General features: G+C 43.5%; 1 protein-coding gene across 1 annotated transcript in view; it reads right to left on the bottom strand.

Moving 5' to 3' along the window:
• Nucleotides 1-1,042: 1,042 nt before the first annotated feature.
• The window catches only part of Gadl1 (glutamate decarboxylase like 1), a 179,925-nt gene continuing 162,350 nt past the window's right edge, over nt 1,043-18,617 (bottom strand). Inside the window, exon 15 of the mRNA XM_028886523.2 lies at nt 1,043-2,817. Within this exon, the coding sequence (XP_028742356.1) occupies nt 2,644-2,817 (174 nt within the window). The 3' untranslated portion in view covers nt 1,043-2,643. The remainder of the gene's footprint in view (nt 2,818-18,617) is intronic.

The following is an 18,617-nucleotide window of genomic DNA, read 5'->3' as shown; positions in this document are numbered from 1 at the left end:
AACAGTGGCCCTTGCACCTGGGGGGTAGTGTGTATGCTGCCTGGTGAAAGCAGCCCAATTGCTATGATGTCAGTCCAGCCTGTCCTAAAAGGGATTGCTCAGTTGACCTTTCTCTTTCCAGAGGCAACTTGACAACAGGAAGGGTCTGACCACTGTCAATGAGTCAAACTGGTAAAAGCCACAACAGCTTAGCTCATTTAATGCCAGCATTGAAAGGGTGCTTAAACAAAACCTCTTACTCCATTTTCAGCAGAGTTTGACTTTTGGGTAACTGCATTTGCCCCGCCACCACTTGACCTCCTTTGCAATTCTCTGGCTTTTCCAGAATGAAGACTTTAAAAGACAATTTCATCTATTCTATCCATTGCCTATGTTTTGGTTTAGTTTGATTCTATTTATTATGTATTTATTTATGTATTTATTTATTTATCTGCTTATTTATTTGTTGACATTGTTTGAGACAGAGTCTCCAGTAGATAGGGCTGTCTGGCTCAGGGATCTGACTGTCTGCCCAGGGCTAGATTATAAGAGCAGGTCTCCACACCCAGCCTTTTTTCTTTGTGAGTTCTGAGGGATCTGACTCAGGTCTTCATGCTTCTAAGGCAAATGTTTTACTGAGTGAGCTGTTACCCTACCCTCTCAAATGATTATTCTTATAAACATTGAGCCAAATGCCTGATTGATAGTGTTAGCAGAATATTTCAAGAAACAAACAAAAATAATGGGATTGTAAATGATCTGATCCCAGTGGTATTTGCCATCCATCAAAAACCTACCATGTCTCATCAAAGGCACAGTGGGATTTGAGCTGTGGCTATTGAGTTTCCCGTGATTGCATAGTAGAAAAAAATGACTAAACAACCAACCCATACTTCTCTGTACATTCTTTTCCAATTTTTTTTAGGTGTTAAATAAGCTAGACCATTTCTAGTTTCTTCCGTTGTTAAACTAAATTTCCAGTTGAACCCTGTTCACTTCTTAAAACTGTATTGATACCATCTATAGAAGAAGAACAAACAGAAAAAGAACTGCCAATCACACACAGTGCTGACATGGCTTTTATTTCAGGACATACAGCTTATTTCAAGCATCGGTTTTAGGAGCATTTTATGTAGACAATTTTTAAAAGGCAACAAGAATCAAATCATGCCCAGATAGCTCCCACCACCAGGGAGGTTGAAGCAATTCAGAAAATGAAGTGAAAATACCCTGATGAGTAGAGATAGTGAAAGACTGTGCACTCTACAATGAGTTCAGTGAGCACTATACAGGGCACATCTGTTTCTCAAGATGTAAATGTCACGAGTTAGTGATACAGTACAAGGTGGCGATCATAAGTCCCACACCTGGACAACTCTCAACACACAGTCTTCATTCTATACCCTCATCTCTGAATCCTGTCTGTTTCTTAGTCAAAGGAAATAAATCTAAGATGGTGGTCGGAGAGAGAGTTACAATCATCTACTTCTATTAACAATGGAGGACCACCATGGAAAGGTCTCTGATTCTAGAGTCTCTGCCAAGAGAAAGCATCAAACAAGTCTCAGTGGCATTTCAGAGTTTGGGGAAGAGAATGCTATACAGCCTCAGAGTTCACCTCTGGTCACTTATTCTATTCCCTAGAAAGCCAAGAGTGAAAACAAGAAATGCATTCGGAAGTCTAAAAGGGGGATAGAGACCCACACAGATGTGCAGGGTTTGTTCCCACCCAGGGGCATATTTGAAGAAATGGATTAGTGCTCGTGTATCACTGATCAAAAGGGCACTCTACAAAGTGTTTGCTTTTCACCCCAGTTTCTAACTCAGATAAATTAGGGTAGATAACAATTCATTTTAACTCCTTGGGGGAAAAAAACTTCAGCCCAAATAAAAATACATCTTTAGGCAGTAAGAATCTTGCATAATCTCTCTCTTTGTGTGTGTGTGTGTGTGTGTGTGTGTGTGTGTGTGTGTGTGTGTGTGTGTGTGTGTCTTTGACATGTTTCAGGCACCCTGAACATTTGTAGTACAAACACCACAGTTGTATTCTTCAAATGCTGGCTAAGGGGCTACTGAAATATTACATGTCCTTCTTCTGGTAAAACATGGGTAAAGGTTTTCCCTGAACCGTTGTTTCTCAGATTTTACTGTGCATAAGACTCACTGACTGGGTTCACTAAAACTTGGGATGCTAGAAGCAGAGTTTCTGGTTCCGATGGTGTGGGGTAAGGCTGGAGAGTGTGAATTTTTAGTAAGTTGCTCGGTGACACTCTTGCTGGTGGCACAGGGGCTGAGCTGTGAGGTTCACTGCTGTAAGCTCCAAGCTGTGTGTTTCTATGCTCTTTAAAGAATAATGGGAGCCTTTACAATCCAATGTCCCTCCACAGGGCACTGACCAAAGTCTTCTCAGGGTTGTTCCCAGGGATAATATTCGAGGGAACTGTTTTTTATTACTTCTACTTTCTCCATTCTATAACCAGTAGCAGCAGGCAGCCAAAGAACCCTTAGGACTATTTTCTTAGCATTTTGGTTTTCTGGTGGGAGTGGAAATGTTTGCTAATCTCACCAGAAGGATTGTCATCTACCTAGTGTGTCTCCAGATGCACTGGATCTGTGTCCCTCCCCAGGACAGGATTGGTGCCTCTTGGGGAATGAAAGCCATGGCTACATATCCCTCCCCAAGCTGTCTATCTCGTCTAGCAGGAAGTCCATGTCTTCCCGGCTCACTTGAGGGCTGATGACCACTTGACGGAAGAAGTTGACCTTCCCTCGGTGGGGCTGGTAGCCCAGCATGACACTGCCCTTCTTCATCATTTTCTCCTTAATGGCTGGAGCCACCTGTAAGGGGGAGAGGACACAGATAAAACCAAGTTTCTTAGCACTTCAGCTGACCTTCAGTCTACTGGTGTGGATCTCAGTTTTGTCTTCAAGCCTGACATAATAATAATTCATTGAGAACGTATAGCATATATCCACCAAATCAAGTGGTTGAGCTGTGTTAGTTCATCTTTACAACACCATAAGGAGCTGCTGGCAGCATGTCCATTTACAGATGAGGAAGTCAGGCACACAAGAGTCTTCGAGTTCTGTCTGTTGCTGGGATTAAATACTCTGCTCAAAAGCAATTTAGGGTACACTTCAGCTTACAGATTACAGTCCAGCATCAAGGGATGTCAGGGCAGGAACTCAGACAAGAACTTCAGGCAGAAACAATGGAGGGATGCTGCTTGCTGTCCCTTTCTTATACACCTCAGGACCATCTGCCCAGGGAGTGTTGCTGCCCACAATGGGCTGGGACCTCCCAATCAGTTAACCTCAGGACACTCTCCCACAGACATATTCAATATGATCTTGGAAATCTCTCAATTGAGACTCCCTTCTCAAGTGACTCTGGGCTGTGTCAAGGTGACAGTGAAAGCCACCTAGGGCATGGGGTCCCTTACTGAATCTGAAGCTTGCCATTTCAACTACACTGGCTGGTCAATGAGCTCTCAGGATCTGTCTGTCTCTGCCCCCTAGTGATCTGATCGGGTTACAGGTGCACATGGCTGTACCTGGCTTGAATGTTGTAGATGATTCTTGGTGAGTATAGTTTCTAGAATGGTAATGGGCCCTTGAATCATATTTCCTCTGCTGAAGAGGAGCCTTAAGATTTTAAACATTTGAAAATCCTCAATCTATGGACAATAAAACAAAAACCCTTTCCAGGAAAGATGAGGAAATAAATTGTATATAACTGCAAAAATAATGGGAAAGTATTTAAATGCAAAATATAAGCATTATGTATGAAAATGTTACATGATTATGTGTCAGGGTTTTATGCTTTAGCTTTTTAGCCCTCATGAACTTGAGTAGGGGACTTCTCTGCTTAGATGGATGTACATGGATGTGCATGCATCATATATGCATGTAGGTGCTCACACATGTAACATGAACTTCTTCTCAGTCATATATCACTGCGTGCTCTTCAGATCTCCCCATTTGGTCACCAGATAATATGGAACTATGGTCTAACTTAGGCTTGTGACAAAGCCAAGTTTTATGTTTTTCTGTTTGAACAAATTGTCCCCAGCCTCCTGTATGTAAACTGGGGCTGTGAGGGAAATCCCACCATGGTGCCTGCAGTGATCAGTATTAGCAAGGCCTTGTTCACATGTCTGTCAAGGAGAGCCACAAAGCATCAAGTTCAGAACTTACAGCTCATGGTTCTGAGAACGGTTCTTGGATCACTTCCATACCCCTTCCCGTCCACTTCCAGTTCCACAGCACAGCACCAGCTCTGGCTCCGCCCATTTTAAAGGTAAAGCAGGCATGCTCTGGGCTCCAGCCTCATTTGCATGTTTGTGCCTGCTCACTTTCAGCACCCCTATTTTTTTTTCTCTCAAAAAGGGTGTTTCCTGCTCCACTTGTGGAAGGCCTTTGGGACCTGACACCAGCTTTTGACATTCCCAAGGCTCAGTGAAGCTATTATCAAAATGAATCTGTCAGGCTATTGTGGTTTATAAGCAAATCAGAAATAATTTTGCTTTAACCTTTTTCACATTTTATTTCTTTATTTGGGGGAAGGACAGGGTGCATGTTACTACCACATGTATGGAGGTCAGAGGACAATTTGTAAGAGTCAGTTTTCCGCATCCATAATCAACTTAGGGTGCCAGCCTTGGCAGCAGGCACCTTCGCCAACTGAGGCAGCTTGCCAGCCCCACAAATACTTTCAAATGCCACAAACTGCACACATAAGAGGCTATGTTTTAATAAAAAGATGTTTGGGAGGTTTAAATTTCTGCTCTTGTGTCTGGCACAAAAATAAACAAGCTTCCACAGGCAAAAGCTCCTCAAGTAAGAAACTTCCTAAATTCAAGTTTGTTACTGGTTCCTGAGATTACCAAAAAGTAATCAAATGTCTCTGGTCTCAGAGAATGAGCGAGTGAGGGTTTGACAGTGTGCAGCAGGGAATTTATTAACCTTTCCGTGAACTCGAAGATTATTTCCTAGAAGTCACTACTATGCACATAGTAAAAGGCTTCCTCTCTCTAAAATATCAAGTAGGTAAGAAAGTCCTGAGGACCCGCAAAGCCAACAACTTATTGAATCTCTAGCACAAACCATCCTCGTAATGGTAGCAATTATTATTGCTAATGAATATTTTGCCAGTTCTTTGTGCTCTGCAAGGTCATTTCAGACTAATTTGAAAGAGCCCGTGTTAATAGTGTAAAGACCAGGGATATTTTCACTAACAGTCAGATTATCACCTTTGCTCTTAAAAACACCAACCATTTTCTGTTTACAAGGCTGTGAGGGAAGATCTGTCACTGGGCAATTCGGACATTCTCTTTTTGCTGGCAAGAGCAGAGAAACAGGCCTAATCTGGCAGGATGGAATATTCACAAGGGAAAGAAAATATGCATAAACTAAATGTAAGTACACGCGTCTCATGCCTAAATGGAGCATGCATGGTGGAAAGCAATTTGGCAAGGCTGAGATTGCTTTCCGGCTCTCAATTATTTTACCGCGGCGTTTCCTTCAAATTGTAAATCAAATTCTTTCCTTGTGCCTCAGTGCACTGGGTTCCTGAATCTTAAGTGGAGGAAAATCCTGACATCTCTATTTCATTGCACTGCTTCCTCTCCATGTTTCCACAGGACTTCTGTTTCCCCCGTTAAATTACATTCCAGTAATGACTTGGTCATTTCAACGGCTTTCTGTTGTCATCCCGCTACAACACATGGGAGCCCGAGTCTTCCAAAGGTGCTTACACAGAAGGGAACACAGTAAAATGGCTCTCTCTGACCAAGTGTAGCCGTTTGATAAGCAGCTGGCTGAGCAGCACCTAAACCTTTGAGAAAGAACAATAGTCATGTCCAGAAAATATCTTTCTTTTGAACATGTGTCCATAATAATGCTAATGGATATATATATATATATATATATCCCTGGGTGGAATAGTGCACACCTGTAATCTCAACATTTAGGAGCTGGAGGGTAAAGGATCAAGAATTCAAAGCTTACCTAGGCTACATGAAATTCTGTCCCCCTTCTACCCCCCAAAAAAATCAAAATAAGAGGCCTGGAGAGGTGGTTCAGTAGTTAAGAACACTCAGTGCCTTTATAGAGGACCCAGGTTTGGTTCCCATATGGCTGCTCACAATCACCTGGACCTCCAGTTCCAGGAAGATCTGATGTCCCCTTCTGATGCCTCTGGACCCCTGGACATTAATTCATAGCAGACATATTCACATAGATTTAAAAAACAAATAGATCTTAAACCTTTGATTGATAATCTCGCATGAAGGAAATACTTGGTTTCTCCAATGGAGTCTCACTGGCTACACAAACCACACTTAATGCCAGGCCCTTGGCCAGCAGTAGATGATCAACACAAAGTGGACTCAATGGTATTTTTGGAATTTTTTTGTCTCATAATGCTTTGTCTGGGCATTTTAAATGAAACTTTACATATCATTTGCATATATGTGCAGATGATATGCATATATAATATATATCATCTACATATACACATATACATATATGTAGTGTGTGTGTGTGTGTACATGTTTCTTTTCCACAAGACATCAGACATCTGGATATGGGGTGTTGCCATGGCAGCCTCCCTATAATGTCTGATGAAGCTGTTACTTTTGAGACAGACTATCCAAAAGACAGGTCATTGAGCTCAGAATCTGTTAATACTCCCATTAGCAACTACATCATTAATTTCTTAAAATTAACATGCTTTAAGTCAATTATAATTTGTACCTGGTCCCCTGTCCCCCATCTTTTTCCCCCTCTCTGAGCATCTCTTGAGATCTGAATCTTCACGAGTGCTGTGAAAACCACAATTTGTGACTGATTCCGTCTCCCCAAAGCATCCGCTGCATCTCACTGTTCATAGACAGCCTTTGCTGCTGCTTAGTGGTTTTAGACATGGGATCTCACACCTCATGCACGCAGTGACTGCATAGTCTTCCATTCAGGTTCCAACTTTGCTTCCAGCCTGAACAATGTGAACGTATTTGTTCCTTCAGGAAGTTGAACTGTCATTGGTTACCTTAACACCAACATTTATTATGGAGAGGAATGACTTTCTCTGGTTTTCTGGAAAGGTCTGTGTTTCTATGAGTTGCCAGAATAGTTGTGGGTGAACAAATTGATTTGTGGATAAACCAGCTATTTGTGGGTTGAAGAAATTCATGAAGCCCAAGTCCAAGAATGTCTATGTCTAGGTTTCCCCAGTTACCCTGCAGTCTGCTGCTTCTCTCGTTATCACATGAAGCTTGAGGAGCAACTTTGGTGTGGCCTACAAGTATTTTAAGGCTACATGTTACCTGGCTTCAGACCCTCATCACAGCAGCTGGGTTTAGATTTGAGTAGATATGCCTGGTGGTCTGGAAATTTACAAAGGAGCTCAAATGTTCTCTCTACCAGTTTGAGAAGCACCGAACAAAAGAGTCTTCCTGCTGGGTGTCTGTGGAGGCAGCAGTGTGGAAGATGGGGAGGGGGGAGGGGGAGGCGGGGGGGGTGGGGGTGGGGGGGGTGTGCATTCTGGGCAGGAAATGCAATCTTAGGAGAGCAGGGGCGGAGATGAACCCTCCTTGGCTTGGATTGCTTATCTCAATTTTCCACAAGAAAAACTTTCCAAACCAATGACCTTTGGAGAAGTTAGGCAAGTTGTTTGTCAATGGTAAAACTTGATAAAGTATTCAAAACACTTAAACATGCCCCAGAAAACAATGAACATTTTCATTCTGAATGCTTGAAGAGTCAATTTTCTCCTTTCAGTATGGTTTCTGCCCACATTTTAGTATCTCGCGTGCTTTAATTTTTTACTTGTCTTCCTCCTTGGCACAGTGTACTTGCCCTGATACCCCTGCCCCGTAATTTAGAGTTGAAATATATCCGTGTAAATCTCTCAAGCTTCAGTGATATAAAATTGGTGATCTGCAGCCCATGAAATCATATGCATCTAAAAGATCGATTCAGCTTGGCAGAGCACAAAGAAATGGCAACATTTCCTCTAGACACGCCTTTTTCAACTATGAATATTTTTAGCCTAATTTCTGTCTAGAGTACATCTGAAAATCAGAATAAAGTGTGCCTCCATTTAGAAGAACTGCCCCATTCATGCTTTCTCTAACACAAGTGAACAGGTACCAAAATGAGGAGTTTAGCGTCTTGGTGAGTGAAGGAGGCAGTTAGCCTCACTGGTGGTGTTTACACCACAGAGACAGCTATGGCAGACGTTCCAATAAACCTAATGCCAGCCATATATTTGAGACCAGCTGAAATGAACAGTCATAAAAACAAACCAAACTGAACTGAAAGCTTTAGCTGAAGAATGGACACAATAAACATTTTACACCCTCTATAAAGCAAAGCTTAACACTGTTGTGTCCCAAGCAGCCAGTTGAGCTAATAGCAGCTGAAGAGCTGTTTGGAGTCAACACCCACATTTCAGCCCATGTTCAGAGATGTCCTTTGTGTGCCGAGAAGTGAGGTGTACCTCAGTAAATTCCAACAGAGGCAGAAGTAGTGGCACAGGGGCTTGTGAAAGCATGTCACGGGGCTGGGGGAGAGGATGAAGTGCTTCCCACAAAACACCACGAGGACCCGAGTTCAGATCCTAGCACCCACGTAAAAGCCAATGGTGGTGGGTGTGCCTACAATTTCAGAAAATGGGAGGCAGAGACAAGTGGATCCCTGCAGCTTGGTAGCACGTTGGTATTGTAAATTTGGTGAGCTCTACATAGTGAGAGAATCTGCCTTAAAAAATAAAGTGTGGCAAGACATCCAATGTTGACCTCTGGATATACGCACACACACATACATACACACACACACACACACACACACACACACACACACACACAGAGAGAGAGAGAGAGAGAGAGAGAGAGAGAGAGAGAGAGAGAGAGAGAGAGCAAGAGAGTATATCAAGTCATTTAACATTGCTGCAATGACCATGGAATGATACTTGCATTGAGTGTCCCTAAGACCACGGATATTAAATAACTCAGAAGGCTTAAAGTAACCCCACCCACAGAGGAGTCTCCATGCTAAAGTGTTAAGTGTTCAATATTAAAGTGTCCTGTTGAGCACTACTTCTCAGTAGTCCTGTGAGGCCTTGTCTTTCACATGAGTCACTAACCTTGCTGTGGGCCCGAGAAAACAATTAAATGTAAGGGTTAGCCACAGAAGTGGAAAGCTGAGAGTTGAAAATGATTTTCATGTTTCTTGTGGATTCCTAAATGATCACTCAGAAAAGATCACCCCTCTGGAGAGTGAGCAAACAAGAACACACTCCCATTTCTCTCTGGATCCTGTGGGGAATGGCCCCTATCTCTGTATCCTTCACAGGCTATCTTAGCAGAGACAAGGGCTTTCTTCTCCGAACTGATGCCTGATACAATAAGTGGCTCATTGCAAGGACAGCATTCAAACCTCACCTGCAGAGCTAGGGATGTAGTTCAGTGGCTGGGTGCTTGCCTAAGATGCATACAGCCCTGGGTTCAACCCCCAGGGAAGCAAGCAGACCTCGGGGACAGAAGGACCGTTTGAGGAGCGTGCTAAGGAGGATGAAGATGCTGAGTCTTCTCACAGATTATCTCAGGGCAACTTTCTCTGAGAATGATACCTGCCCCCATCGCTTGGCATGAAGCATCCATGTGCTGAGATTTCGGTGACTGATTTATATTCCATGCCAACAAGCTTCTGACAGCAACTGAGGCTCTTTGGGGGGTTACATGCAGTGCATCTCTCTGCCTAGTAGCTTAGGAACAAACCTGGGACCATTTTGACAATACCCTTAGACCATGAGCCTAAACAGACTCTTCCTTCCTTAAGTTGCTTGTTTCCAAATTCCTGACCTGTACAGCACAGCGCAGAAAACAACCTTTAAAAATGACAACACTTATGGAAAGTGGCTCCCGGGAAAAGGTGCCTGCCACCAAGCCTGGTGACCTGAGTTCCCTCCCAGGGACCAACAAGGTACGTCAGGCTAACAAACTGCTACAAGTTGTCCTCTGACCTCCATTCAGGCACTGTGGCAGCTGTGGACACACCTATGCACATGCACACAAACACATAAGTAAATGTGATAAAATAAATTAAAAATAATGGCTATAATTGATAACCTATGCAACAGAAATTGCACCAGGAACATTAATTTCAGGTTCGTATTATTTTTGGTATAAAAGTTTTACAATTTCCATCTTCAAATACTATCTTTTCTTTAGCTCTTAGTTATATATAATATATAGTATTTATCATAATAGGTAATATATATACATTTTAAATTATTATAATGAAGTCATTTGGACTTCTGGGTTGCCAATTTCTTGCCTCTGGTTCTTACTCTTTAGGTAAGGAAATGCTTTCAGTCATCAGCTTCATATGTTGATGATGGCAGAATTCTAAATGGCATTTTCACTCACTGCCCTTCCATTTTACGCACACACACAATTACAGTCTGTAGTAAACATGTTTAGTATTTTTGCTTTTGAAGTATTGTAAGGCCTGTGTCTCCCGCCATCGCTGTGCGGGCCAGAACTACAGTGACTCCAGCAGACACTGTAGGCCCTCCTCATTTACCGTTGATTTAGTGTGGAGGGAAGCTTTCCATATTCCACATACATTAACCCAACACCTCACCCAGGCAAACCTCAGCACGTACTGCAGGTGACCCCTCTGCCTCCTGTCGGTTTGAAGGTCACTGAATGTGTATGTTTTAAGTCAGATTTTCTAAGGATCTCGTTCTTTCTTCATCTACAGAAGTGGGAAATATAATTTCGGATTATATATATTTTTTAACATGTTCAAAGACAGGTAGAAAAATGATGAAAATTGCATTTTAAGGCTGCTTTTGACTTGGCTTCTAAAATAATGGATTCTATTGAATGAAGCCCTAAAAATGGAACCTGAGTGGGACATTGTAGGCCTGTCGATCCATCTCTCCAGTGCCCAAAAAACACTGCATAAATTGCTTCAACCTGGGTGAGTGGATTATTGTAAAGATTTCTAAAATAATCCTCTCATCTTTTAACACATCTCTGACCCAGTTTGGGAGAGTACCTTTGATGTGTCTTCCTGCTTCACTGCCCTCCAGGACGACTGGTCAGGCACATCTGCATTTAACAGGCCACTTTTGTTCTGGGCTCACAAAGGGGACAGTTTTTCTTCAAAAGGAAATTGAAACTTATACTACTAGGCAGCATTTCAGGAGATTTTGCTATTTTATAACCACAGCAAATTGAAAGCAGAGGTATGAAACAACAGACGTGTCTTGGAACAGCACATTGATTGGAGTAAAATGGAAAAGCCATCGCTCGACCTGGATTTACCTCTACGTGGATATTCACAAGCCCTAGGTTCTCATTCTAGAAGGAAATACAGACGCATGTGGCAGATGGCATGAGACTGGGTTGCTGGAATGAAACACACAGGGACGGCCCAGGCAGAGAGGGGTGGGAAAGAGGAGACCTTACAGGGAGTGAGAACTCTGAGTGTGGGCCTTGGGAGACAGCTACAGGCAAAGAGCTTGCTGCTCAAGCAGGAGGCTCTGAGTTCAAACCCAAGGACCTACCTAAAGATGGGATGGAGGGAGCATGCTTGCAATCCCAGAGCTGGGGAGGCGGAGGCAGGAGGATCCCTCCCAGAGCTGGGGAGGCAGAAGCAGAAGCAGGAGGATCCCTCCCAATGCAGGGGAGGCAGTGGAAGAGGCAGGAGGATCCCTGAGGCTTTCTGGCTAGCCAACCTAGCTAAATTGGAGATCTCCAGACTCTGTGAGAGACTTTATTTCAGAAAATAGTGTGGAGGCATGATTAAGGAAATGCTCTTCATATTTTGAATGATAGAAAATTGGTGAGTTCTGTACCAGTTTGTGAAATCTCTAAAACTGCATCACAGTTTTGTCCCATGTAGACAATGATTAGCAAATAAAACTCCAGTGCTCCCAGTCCTATGAAGAGGCTCTTGGGTTATATGCTGATCAGTCTTGTGACCCATTTGACTGACAGGAGTTTTCGCCTTCTTTTCCCAAGCTATGAACTCATATGCTGCTCTGTGTTCTCTTGAAGGTCTTCTCTCTTGACTAAGCAGGCACAAAGGTGGCAGTCAGCTTTCCATTACCGTGACAAAGCACTTGAGGTGGTTCTTTTTCCAAAATGCTGAGATCCCCTCCCTACATCTTGCCCTCTTGGGCAAAATAATGACCTAAGTCTTGAAGAACCATATTCTTTTCACAGATGACATGACCCGTTATCAATCACTCATATGATCTTAATATTGGTATGAACACTTCTTCCAGTAATAATGTAAACAGAAATGGGGACATCGTCTTCAGCAGCATATGCTGGTAGGATTGAAGAGACCCAGCTCTACCACACAGAGAAGGTGCTGTGGCTTGAATGGGAAATGTCCCCACTGGCTCGTGTGTTTGAGGCTGTCCCCAGTTGGTGGTGCTATTTGAGGGAGGTTATGGACCATTTAGGAAGTGGAGCCTTGCTAGAGGAACTATATCACTGGAGGTAAGATTTGAGGTTTTACAGCCTGGCCCCATGTCCTGCTCTGTCTCGGCTTCCTGTGTGTAGATGGAGATGCGATCTTTTGCCCCCTCCTCCCACCACACCTCCTTCAGAGCTGTCGTGGACTCTCTTTGGAAGCATAGACCAAAGTCAATTCTGTCTTAGTTGCTTCAGGTCATGGTGTTTGATTATAGCAACAGAACAGTCATTATGGCAGAAGGCGTCATTTGTATGGTAGGTAGGGCTCCGAAGAGCTGACAGAGTTTTGCTTTTTTGCTTTTTGTTTTTTGTTTTTTTCCAAGACAGGGTTTCTCTGTGTAGCCCTAGCTGTCCTGGAACTCACTCTGTAGACCAGGCTGGCCTCAAACTCACAGAGATCCACCTGCCTCTACCTCTTGAGTGCCAGGATTAAAGGTGTGCATCACCACTGCCCGGCTGATAGAGGTTTTTATGTACTTAAACACAAAGGGAAGAAACCAAGAAATGATAACACTCATTATCTTAATCCACTAACAATGGGGTTTGAAGAACGTGATTGCAGCCAGGCCTCAGATCATTCTGTGAACTATTTCTAGAATGTTTACAGGTACTGTTGGCCTTACATGGAGGTGGTATGGAAGTCTTGACTTCAGAATCTAGTCATTGAAAGCCCGGTCCTACAATCACTAAGCCCTTGGGCCTGGAAGTTCTTTCCAGCAAACTGATCTAAGTTTGGGAGCCTCCATTTAAAGGACTGTAAACAGCAAGTAGGCACAAGGTTTTCACTGTCAGCTTCCGTGGGGGTGGAGCAGCATAGAAATAGACTGAGGTTCATCTTTGGACAGTGAAGAAACAGGAGAGCAAACACATTGTGTGGGAAGCAGCATCTCATTCTACTTTCCCCTCTTCCCTCATCCGAGAGGGATTCTAATCCCTGCCCATCAGGCTTCCTATGGTCAGGAATGCCAACAAATAGAAACAGCACCTCAGGTGGGGTGCTGCATGGAAATGATTGGGAAAAGACTAGCTAGATTCATGATACTATGGGAAGCATTTTCTGTAAATGTGGTGCTGTGTTATTCAGTGTTCTTAGTGGCCCTCAATGCAGGGGAGTGGAAATCTAATAGTATGAGATTTTTAAAAAGATTTATTTATGTGTATACACTGTGTTTATGCAAGTACCTGCAGAGGCCAGAGGAGGGTGTTGGGTCCCCTAGAGCTGGAGTTGCAGTTAGTTGTGAGCCAACCAATGTGGGTGCTGGGAACTGAACTTGGGTCCTCTGGCAGAGCAGTAAGAACTGCACTTAACCATTGAGCCATCTCTCCAGACCCCTGAAACCCCAAACCCCTTCAGTTTGAACACTGAAGGACAGAGGAGTCCTGAGACATTATGTGCAGAAAGAATGCTCCTTGGGTTAAAGAGTTTCCCCTCTCAATCCCCACAGGCATTTTTGGTAGCATACACATGACCTGTGCTTCAGAACAAGTGTGTGTCTATAGCAGATGCCTTTCAGATCCTCCCGAGTTTGTCCTGCACCTCAGATGGGCCTCATCACCACAGGACTGAACTAAGTCACATGACAAGCAGATCATGAGACAAATCAATCAGAACCAAGCTCTGTTCCGTTTATGATGACAGACAGACCACAGCCATAAGCAAGCCATGTTCACTCCTAGGATTTTAGCATCCAAACTCTCAGATGGTATGAGACTTCTTTCCATAGACAAGCCTCTGGACATCAAGCACATCATACACGCATATGCACAGGCACACACAAACAGGACAGACACACTCACACAGACATACACAGAGACGCACATCCAGTGCACATAGTCCAACACACACACACACACACACACACACACACACACACACACAGAGAACCATCTCCTTGACTACTGACAGGCATGAATCAACTATGCATAGACCTGTCAAGATGATGATGTGTTTGGCTATCTGAATAAGAAAGAAAGAAGGGAGGAGAGAAATGTGGAATTAAATTGAACTGGAAGCACACACTTTTATTCATACTGGCAAGTGATAAAGTCCTATCAATTCATACATCTCTTTGGACATTTTTTTTTTTGCAAAAATCTTCAAATCCAATTTCTCCTGAAAAGACAGCCTCTGTTATATTTTCTAAATCAAATGAATGTGTGCGTATTTAAAAAAAAAACACATTATATTATCAGTTGCTTCAAAAGAAAGGTTCTAGACATGAAATGTAGACAAATACTCAAATAAAGTTCAGGGTTTAATCATTTCCACAAATTTATCTCTTTTTAAAAAAGATTTATGTGCATTTGTGTCCCTGTGTATATATGTATATATGCCACATGAGTGTAGGTAACCATGGAGCCAATAGAGGGCGTTAGCTCTCCCTGGAGCTGGAGTTCCAGGCAGTTGTGAACCCCTGACACAGGTGCTGGTCCCTGGAAGACCAACAGTGAGCCATCTGTCCAGTCTCAGATTTACTCTGTTTTATATTTTCCTGTTTCACCTATTTGTCCTTTCAATCTAAAATCTGAATTTCACACTTGTCACAATCGTGGCCTGCAGTTGGGACTGACTGTCTCCATTACAGAGTCAGAGTGAATCTGCTCCTGATTCACAGTGCCAGCTGGGTTGCCGGGGTCACTAATGATGGGTCTCTCCAAACTTCCTGCCAATCACACAGAACCATTCTATGATTTAAGAAAGCTTCCTGTCAAGAGCCACCTCAAAAATATTTACAAGGACGGCCCACCAAATGCTCAGCAACATGCAGACCTCATTACTCATGTGCAGGCCGAAAACAGAGCTAGTGAGAGGGACAGTTGTGTGTCTTCCTACCTTACCGGTCCAAAACAATGGCACAGAGGCTATGGATTGCTTTGGAACGCCATCTAGTGAGCGATAAAGGGAAGTGCAGAGATGGAGAGAAAAATTCCAAACTCAGTCCTGATTCTATTGTTTCATGTTTCCCTTGGGACTATTTTAACTAGTTCTGAAAATAATGGCACGTCTGACTTGATGGTATATACCCATTGTCACAACTACTCAGGGGGATGAGGCAGGAGGGTCACAAGGTCAAGGTTAGTTGAGCTACTGAATGAGTTAAAGACCTGAGTGAGGGGGCAACTTTGGGAGACCTTGCCTAAAATAAACAAATACACAACTAAGTAAGCAGTCAAATAATAAAATGTGTAGGAATGTGGCTCGATGCCAGAGAGCACTCTCTCGTAGTATTTACAAGGTACCAGCTTCAATCCCTAGTACTGTTCCATCCACAGCAAAAATGATGGTGTGAGGCGTGCGTGCGTGCGTGAGTGCGTGAGTGCGTGCACGCGTGTCTGTGTAGTGCACATGGCACAGGTACAGTTCAGAAGGCACACCTTTTGTTTGAGACAGGGTCTCTCATTGGTCAGAATTCTCCACGTGAGCCAGGCTAAGGGGATGGGCAGCCTCTGTAGACTCACCTACACGGCTTCCCACTTCACAGCACTAGGATTCCAGGCGCAGGCAACTTACCCAGCTTTTTACCTGGTTCTAAACGCAGATCCTCATGCTTGTTCAACAAGAGCTTCACTGACTGAGCCATTTCCACCTCCCCAGCCCTGGGAGGTTTTTTAAGTTACAGATGAGTCACAAAGCACAATGACCAGCACAGATCCAGCGCATTATCCTACCTGCCTCTTGGGACAGGTAGAACAGCAAGCTCCCTGACTTAGTGCTCTTGCACGGGCTTCTCTGACATTGGACATGTCATGGCCATAATTTCCTCCCACAGGAACGTCAGCCCCTGTGACATGAATGACACCCAAGGGCCTGAGAAGCCGGACAGCAGGGTGCAGGGATTTTGAGGCAAGCATCTGCCAGCCAGGGTGTTCTCTAGCTAAGTGGTTGGTGTGTAAGAGGTCCTACCTATCACAAAATTAAAAATTGTCTAGACCTCAATAGTTTTTATCACAAGGAAATCAGTACCAACAGCAACTATTTTACAGCATTCTGCACTCAAAAGGCACTCAATAAAAACAACACTGTTCAATAACTCGAGGTGGCAGCTAAAATTTTTAACCTGGGAAGAGAGCTGAATATAATTCAACTATTACATTTTGATTTTTTTCTATATAAAGCCAAGTCGCTCATTCCTTTTATTTTTGAACCTCTCACCTCACCTTTCAATGTCATCTCTCTGACTCCGTGTTTGTGCTCTCTCCAAACTGCATAAATGCTACGTGGTTTTCTCTCAGATTCTCACAGTGAAAGAAAAAGCAAAAGAATAAATCTTCAATCTCAATACTGTGGTAACTTTTAAAGAACTAACCCTCAATATTTCCTACCTAATTTGCCTTCAATCATTCTGTTTTTTAAACAAACACAACCTCCAACAGCAACCAACCCCATCTGACTTTCTGTTTCAAGCTTGCTTGCTTCTTTTCCCCATTGTTCTGAAGTCACTGGTAGCCTGGCACCCAATCTCTCTGAGTAACTGATCCCAGTTAGCACACAAAGGCCATCCAAAGGTGTCAATCCTCAAGAGTCATATTTTTTGAGACAGGATCTCTCAACTGGAGCTAGGCAAGTGGGCCAGGCTGGCTGGTCATGGAGCTCCAGGGATCTTCTGGTAACTTACTAGAATGCAGTGTGCTTAGCTCTCTTGAAGTAGATGTTGGGAATCAATCAGGTTCTCATGCTTGCACGTTGAGCATCTTACTGACTGAACCCTCTCTCCAGCTCTCCCATCCCCAATCAGAGCTTTTTAAGTTGACTTCTTATGTTGCTACATCCCACTTTTTGTATGAAGCAAGCAAGGGACCATGGTTCTCAGAGTCTCAACCAGAGCTTCCAGGAAGCACTGATTTCTTCCTATACTTCAATCTTTCTTACTTTATTAAAAACACTAAGAGAAAGCTGGTGTCCCTCACACTTTCTTCTTTCACCAGTGGCTAATTAGATATTATCTTTAATATGGCCACACATTTTCTACTGCATTCTTACTTTCAGCAATAAGTACATCTTGGGGCATTTCTTCTGGAAGTCAACATTTCAGACCAATGGAAACACTCTGAACTCAGTGGTTGGAGAGTGTACAGACAGGCCAATGGAGAGAAACACCTGGCAAGATGTTAGGGCTGGTGGAATGACTTGTTCAGTGGCTCTGAACTCTATGGTCCACTCCCTTGGCTTCACCTAATCACCTGATGCAGAGTACCACAGTGAAGGGTGATGGAATCACGACACTGCCCAGGAGAAAGGATGAAGCCATGTGACAGCCACTATGATATAAAAGGAAATGGGTTAAATGTCATCACTGAAGAACACAGCTCAGTGGAGGAGAATTGGGACAGTGCTTAGGCCATTTGATGACATACCTAATCTTCATTGTCAACCTGACTGGATTTAGAGTCACCTGGGAGGCACACCTCTGTGAGGGCATTTCCCAAAGCGATTTGCTGAGGGAAGACTCAGCATAATGTGGGTGGCAGCACCTCTTGGGCTGGGATCCTGAACTGAATGAACGGGCAAAAAGAGAAGACAGCTGTAAGCTTCATTCATGGTGCTCTCCTTCCACGCCTCCCTCAGACTGGGCCTGGCTACACATTCCTGTCGTCATGGCCTCCGTCAATCCTTTCCCTCCACGATAGACTCACAAATCCTTGCCCTGATGATAAGTTTCTGTTTGTCACATTTGGTCTCAGCAATGAGAAAAACAGTCAACATTCCATGTGGGAGACTGCTGTGCTTTAGATAAGGATTTGACACAGTTTAACACAACTCTGTCTTATAGGAAACTTACTCTATATCAGGTTCAAATCTAGGACTTGCAAGTAACTCCTACCCCTTCTTTTCCTTCAGCAAAAATTATCCAATAATACTCCCCTCACCCTGATCTCACATACTTTAGTGTGTGGGAAATTACGGTTTAAAATTGCAGTCAGAAGAATAAGTAATTAGGGCTGGCTTGCCCAAGGCAGTCCTGATTTATATGTGATTCTGCTCTCAGGGTTATAGCATCCACTTCACTCCTGAAAGTGTCCTGAGTTGGACCAGTAGCACACTGTTATTTAAAAAATTATTTTCATGTTTTCATTATGTGTGTGTGTATGGACTTGCACTCCTGAATGCAGTGCCTGTGGAGACCAGAAGAGGGCGCTGGA

The sequence above is a fragment of the Peromyscus leucopus genome, chromosome 7, assembly GCF_004664715.2.
Source record: "Peromyscus leucopus breed LL Stock chromosome 7, UCI_PerLeu_2.1, whole genome shotgun sequence".
Taxonomy (NCBI): domain Eukaryota; kingdom Metazoa; phylum Chordata; class Mammalia; order Rodentia; family Cricetidae; genus Peromyscus; species Peromyscus leucopus.
Note: the sequence above shows the minus strand (reverse complement) of the source record. Positions and strands in the feature narration are given on the sequence as shown.